The sequence below is a fragment of the Thermobia domestica genome, chromosome 5, assembly GCF_964235325.1.
Source record: "Thermobia domestica chromosome 5, izTheDome1.hap1.1, whole genome shotgun sequence".
In the NCBI taxonomy this organism is placed as follows: domain Eukaryota; kingdom Metazoa; phylum Arthropoda; class Insecta; order Zygentoma; family Lepismatidae; genus Thermobia; species Thermobia domestica.
This window is the reverse complement of record NC_137458.1, coordinates 201,053,835-201,060,721: the sequence shown is the minus strand read 5'-3', so window position 1 is coordinate 201,060,721 and position 6,887 is coordinate 201,053,835. Positions and strand designations below refer to the sequence as shown.

Below are 6,887 nucleotides of genomic sequence, written 5' to 3'. Positions count from 1 at the left end.
GTGCACATGTGCATTTGCATGGATGAAGCACACATTTATATAACTCGTGCTGTAGCCGTTATGTACACATGTGCATTTGCGTGGATGCAGCGCACGTTCATAACCCATGCTTGAGCCATGCATGTACATATGTGAATTTGCGTAGATGAAGCACATCTAAATTACCGGTGCTTAAGCCGTTGTGTGCACATGTGCATTTGCACGGCTACTGCACGTGTATGAGACGTCCATAATACCGTGCAAGTGTATACTTTTACTTTCATCTTTTACTCTCATTCTCATCAACAATATAAAGTAAGCTCCATTTTTGGTAGGTGTCGTTTTTCCTTCAGGCGGTGTTATAGAGACTTCAACGAATGACAGCTGAATGATTGTAAAAACTCCATAACGTCCGCTGAACTAGGATACAAGATCAACAGGTAGCAGCACTGTACTGTTGTAACTACTGTCAGACAGTTCATAGGTTTACAAAATTATTATCGTGATCGATTACAGCAGAATATGTTGCGTTATTTGTTACTTGGCAAACATGTCAAAGACATTACTTAAAGCTTTGCTGATTGTAAATAATCAACTCCAAAAGTAAAATTCTCACTGACAATTATTAGTTAGTTTGATATACTTTGAAGGTGAGGTGTTTAGTGTTATAGATGGTGTTACTGCGTAAGGCACCAAATATATAAACTCTTTTTTCCGTTACATCTCGAATATGCTTTTACATCACCTCTGCACTACGAGGAAATCACCTGTGTCTTACATGTAAGTTATCTCAGTCCTACATGTCAATCACCTGGGTACTGCGTGTCAATCACCTGTGTGCTACGTGTAAATCACCGATGTCCTACATGTAAATCACCTGTGTGCTACGTGTAAATCACCGATGTCCTACATGTAAATCACCTGTGTGCTACGTGTAAATCGAATACGTGCTACTTGTAAATCACCTGCACAGTAGGTGTAAATCACTTGTGCAGGACGTGTACGTGTGCATTGCACATGTCCTGTGCATGTGAAGATGTTGAATAGGACTTGTGACGTATATGTGCATCACATGTACAGGCGTGCATTTATACAGATGATGCACATGTTGCATCCGTGCAATTATACATGTACGTATATGGGTACTGTACGTGCATTGTGCTGTCTGGGATTATATTGTCTATGTAGGATACTTGAGGAGATTATTTAGAACTACACACAGGATTTGTTTCGAGTCGAGTTGGAGGAAAGTTTTCGAGTCGAGTTCTCGAGTCGAGCTGAAAGATGTATGTTTCGTGTCGAATCGAGTTTCAAAGAAAACTAGCTCGAACTCGCTCGTACCCATCCCTAGTGTTTTTTCAACTTTGTACCTAATTTTTCCTAATTTTTCAAATTTGTACCTTGTCTCTTCTTTCCTTTTCATAAACTACAAGGTAAACTACTCTGAATAAATATTCATAATAATTGCAATTATGCATATTTGTAACTTAATTTTAAGGTGGTGTTTTAGTGATTACATAAATTAGCATACTTTATGGAGATGCTCTTACAGACAGTACCTGAGCACCTTTATACGCTATGGAAAACCGATTTTTCAAGTCTTTTGTAGAAAAACACTGTGATCTGAGAAATAATAACCTTTTCCATATTGTACAGAAATATTTCTCTGCAAATAGAAGTTTCTTTTGGAACGCGTTAAGAAATTAACACTCGCAAGAATACTCTCTTAGTACAAGTATATTTTAGGCACACACTAATTTCACCCCACCTCGAAGTGCTTCAATTTCCTCATTGACAAACACTTTACCATTTCATATCTTAAAGGTCAGATCCACCTTTATTGTAATAGAGTGGTGCTTGAGCGATTGACCGTAGAAATTCAAACTCCCATTAGTGACAATTTCAGTCTTGTTTTGTTACAAGTGTAAACTCTTTAGTCAGTAGAAGAGGCCGTGGCTTATGTGTAAGAGTTGATGACGAGATTTTGGTGAGTCAGAGTAGGTCACAATGGATGAGAGTGATTGATGGTGGGTCAGAGTGGGTCAGTGGGTCACGGTGAGTGGTGGGTCATGGTGGGTGGTGGGTCAGTGGGTCGTGGGTCACGATGGGTGGTGGGTCAGTAAGTCGTGGGTCAAGTTTTCATTGACTCACGCCAACTCTGGTATAGTGATACTCCTGATAGTGTTTACGTTCCAATTCAGCCCCCATCGGCCTTCTAAATGAAAACACATGTACGTTGTTGGACATATATTCACACAAAATATATTTAATTTTAGAAATGTTTCTTAATTGTTCTTCCTTTGTTCAGTTTGTTTACATTGACATTTTATCTCATCCGTGCGAAGAACGGGCATAACAGCTAGTACGAAATGGTAAAGTGTTTCTCATGGACCAAATTACGATGAATTCAATTATATAGATAATTATTATAATTATCATTGATAATTATTTCCTTGTTGAATTATAGATACTTTTCAGTGGAAAAAAGAATAAAATTTGAAAGTCCTAAATCAAGGTAAATTAGACCAACGTAAAGGAAAAGAAGTATAAAATTTTCCATATAATTTAGTGTGCCGTACAAACTTAAAATTTCCATGTAATTAAGCTTACAGTACAAACTTTATGTCTCTTTTTCTCGCAACTTGATTTCCTTGCGCTCTGAACGCTAAACACAAACTTCAGCAATTATTATAATAGAAAGCATTGGATATATAGATTTTTATAACGAGGCAACGTCAAATGCCGTGAGCACCGGCGTCATGAACTTGTTCCGCCACCAACGAATTTCAAGATGGTTTCTCTTCCATCGTTTTGTCCCATTTTGTACACCTATTCCCACTTCTTTGTTCACCACCGCAAGTGGGTCAAAAAGGGCCTACAAATATGGAGGACAAGTTAATGCTGTTCCGCCACCAACGAATTTCGAGGTCGTTTCCTTCACATCGTTTTGTGCGTCATGGGAAGTGGGTTAAAATGGGTCTCCAAGGTGGGGTGAAAATGACCCACTGTTCCGCCACCAACGAATTTCGAGGTCGCTTCTTTCGCATCGTTTAGCGCCAGTTTCTTGCCGTTTTGAGCGCGTATTTTCATGTTTTGTGCGTCACTGGAAATGAATCAAAATGGGCTTCCAAGATGGGACGAAAATGACCAAGGCGCACTATCAAATTTCGAGGTCGTTTACTTCGTATCGTTTTGTGTTTGTTTCGTGCTGTTTTGTGCGCCTATTTCCATGTTTTGTGTGTCATCGAAACTAAGTCAAAATGGGCCTACAAATATTTCGGACAAGTTAATGCTGTCCCGCCACCAACGAATTTCGACGTCGTTTCCTTCAAATCGTCTAGTGCATGTTTTTTGCGGTTTTGTACGCCTATTTCCACGTTTTGTGCATCACCGGAAGTGGGTCAAAATGGGCTACCAAGATGGGACGAAAATGCCCAAGAGTTCCGTCACTATCGAATTTCGAGGTAGTTAATTTCACGTCCTTTAATGCTTATTTTGTACCGTTTTGTACGCCTATTTCGACGTTTTGGGAGTCACTGGAAGAGGGTCAAAATGGGTCTCCAAGGTGGGACAAAAATGACCCCACTGTTGCGCCACTATCGAATTTCGAGGTCGTTTCCTTCGCAACGTTTAGTGCCATTTTTGTGTCGTTTTGTGCGCCTATTTCCACGTTTTGTGCGTCACCGGAAATAGGTCCTACAAATATGGCGTCGAGTCTGTCAACTGACCTCTATATTCAATATGGATAGTGTTTTATCTATTAGCTTTGAAAGTAACAGTACTCCACATAATTCCAATCTAGGCAAAGTTTGCTTCTTCAGTGGTGCAACCTTTGACTTTGAACAAAGTAAGTTGACTTCAATGTTTCCTTGATCGTCTGTAACCCTGATATACACTACTGCTCCAAAATTCTCTTCACTTGCATCGCAAAAAACATGTAACTGAATTTCCTTAACATACTCCGAAGCCATTACGTTTCTTGTAATTTGTATCTTCGCCATCGCAGGTAACCAAGACATTAATTGATTCCACTCAACTTGTAGGACTGTGTCTAATGGGTCATTCCAATCCATTCCTGTCTTCCATAACTTCTGTGAGAAATTCTTGTATTTGATGACAATTGGAGCGACTAGATCTAATGGATCGAAGATAGATGACACTATGCTGACGACTTTTCCCTTTTGTCATTGCAACCTTACTTTCTACTGCAGTTCCGTGCTTACAAATTTTGTTCGAAATTATAAGTTTGTCTGTTAATGGAATCCATGCTATTACTAAAGGCTTAACACCGTCTTGCTGACCAAGTATGATTGGCTGTTGTTTTTCCATGAAATCTTCGGGAACTCCTTGAAGTACTTCTTCTTTGTTAGAACTCCATTTACAAAGCTTGAAACCTGCTCTGCTTAAAATATTAATAAGATCCTTCTGTAGTTCTAAGGCCTTTGACACGTTTGGTACTGATTTTAATACATCATCAATGTAGAAATTGTGTTTTATAACTTCTGCTGCTTCTGGAAATTGGAATTTTCCTCTGCGATTTGCTTCAGACATCTTGTTGCCATGAAGGATGCTGACGAAGTCCCGTTCGTCACTGTTTGTAATTCGTACGTCTGGATCGGATCTTCTACTGAGTTTTTCCAAAGGATGCGTTATAAACACTTGTCCTCATCATGAATTAATATTTGGCGATACATTTTCTCTAAGTCTGCTGTAAATGCAACTAGATACAACCGAAACCTTGAAATAATGGAGTACAAGTCATCTTGAATAATTGGCCCAACTTGAAGAATGTCATTCAATGATTTGCCATTAGACGTTTTTAAACTTACATCAAAAAACACTCTTAATTTAGGTGTTGTACTGTCCATCTTGAATACAGGATGATGTGGAAGATAACAACTGCTGCTGCTGTTCACGTCTTTTTCTGTTACTTTTCGCATGTGGCCCAAACTTAAATACTCATCCATAAAAGCAGTATATTGTTTATGAAACTCGGGATTTTGTAACAATCTTCTTTTAAGCTGTTTAAATCTTTGTAGTGCCATGTTGTAAGACTCTCCTAAAACTACATTCTCTCCCTTCTTTGGTAATTTGACAAATCTTCCGTCTCCATTTCTGGTTGTATTTTGTAAAAAATGCTCTCACAATTTTCTTCTTCCGGCGTGTAAATATTAGTCTGAAGATCTCCGAGTTACCAGAATTTTCTCAATTGTGTATCCAAGTCTGTCTCCACCTGAGCAAAACATGAAATTACCGACTGGTTGGCTTCTTCGGGTATTGAAGGCATATTTCCAACGACACGTATCCTAGCTTCGTTTCCTGCAAAACTGGATAATGTCCTTTTCTAGTCATCTGGCCTGGCTCAAGGAGACTGTAGAATAACCCCGCACCAATAAACATGACCACTGACGACGAGCGATGAAAATTTGGATCGGCTAAGCAAATATCCTTTGGCAAGTTCCAATTACTGTAATCAATATCCTTAGAAGGTATGCAACTTGTAATGTTTGGTAATACTAAACAATCGACCACTGCATTAAAATCACATGTTCGTGAATAAATATGAACTTCAACACTATGCTGAGCTTCGGAGGTTACAGAATTGATACCTCTAATGGGAACACAATTTTTCGTTTTCTTGAGACCTAATCTATGAACGAAAGCTTCGCTTACAAAATTCGATTGAGACGCTGCATCTAATATTACTCTGCATTGTTGAAAACGACCTTTAATGTCTGTTACGTTAACTAACGCTGTTGCTAATAATATTTGCTGACTATAATACATTTAGTAATTAATAAAATCACTTTACATATAAAATCTCGATGGTAAGTAAATCGCATTATAAATAAGGAATAACTACTTGGCTCAATAAAAGGTTATATACATATAGTACAGTCAGCGACAGTAGAAACTGGAGGTTGGATACATAAGAAATTATAGCTTTTTCCAGTAGCAGAATAGTTTCACTCGATGTCTGATAGTTGGACAACCAACATGACAGCAAATACGTGCCCGAAAACATAACATGCCAGGATATTCCTCCATTTGGAGGAAAAAGTATTACTATCTGAGAGCATCACTTAGAGAAACAACCACGAGATAAATCTGCAGAAAATCCATTCACTTTAAGATCAAAGAGATAGGAATTAATGCAAAGGAAACGAAAAGAATAATACGCATCATGCAGAGTTGAGTTGATTTTAGTTTAGCGTCCCGTTCAGCAGCGAGGCTATATGAGACGTGGACCTACTGATTAACGTGGAATCCGAACCACATGAGCTCCCACGCATCATGCAGAGACCGAAAAAGTATGGAAAGCTAAACAAAATGAGAAAAGAAGGAAAGAGGGAAAGGAAAGAGCAAAAGACATGGGAATAAATTAAATTTTAACATTTAAGGATAAACAGTGTTCGTCTTTCCTCCTGCCCCCTGTATCCGTCATGGTTTTTCTCCCTTCATAGGATAAATCTCATTCAGCATCAAATGCGAACATCATTTATAGTGTTTAATTCTTTGAAAAAAAGTAACTCCATCCAGGCCGAGACTCGGACCCCGGACCCTTAGCATAACAGTCAGACGCTGTAACCACTTACCTGCACACGCTATAGCAAATGTGTTTATAAACCAGCCATTGTCGGGAGTTACCCCACTTACACTTGAAGTTTGAATTTTATTTACGACCTTTAGCTATCTACGACAACAGGCCCCATGTTTTCATTAAAAGCATTTGTTCTGTAGATTAAAATCAAGAATAACTTAATCTATACTCTTACTTACTGTTGTCAATATATATATATATATATATATATATATATATATATATATATATATATATATATATAGAGAGAGAGAGAGAGAATTGTAGGTATATAAATATCGGATTAATGGGGGTTAAAAGAGTGATT

General features: G+C 38.3%; 2 protein-coding genes across 2 annotated transcripts; both read right to left on the bottom strand.

Moving 5' to 3' along the window:
- Positions 1–3,698: 3,698 nt before the first annotated feature.
- Positions 3,699–4,052, bottom strand: LOC145685363 (uncharacterized). Its single transcript, XM_081757751.1, has one exon. The coding sequence runs from the start codon at positions 4,050–4,052 to the stop codon at positions 3,699–3,701; it is 354 nt and encodes a 117-aa protein (XP_081613877.1).
- Positions 4,053–4,628: 576 nt separating this feature from the next.
- LOC145685362 (uncharacterized) lies at positions 4,629–5,024 on the bottom strand. Its single transcript, XM_081757750.1, has one exon. The coding sequence runs from the start codon at positions 5,022–5,024 to the stop codon at positions 4,629–4,631; it is 396 nt and encodes a 131-aa protein (XP_081613876.1).
- Positions 5,025–6,887: the final 1,863 nt, after the last annotated feature.

Excerpts from the sequence above, each read along its gene's own strand:
- LOC145685363 (XM_081757751.1), bottom strand. The coding sequence starts at position 4,052 with ATGGATTGGAATGACCCATTAGACACAGTCCTACAAGTTGAGTGGAAT.
- LOC145685362 (XM_081757750.1), bottom strand. The coding sequence starts at position 5,024 with ATGGCACTACAAAGATTTAAACAGCTTAAAAGAAGATTGTTACAAAAT.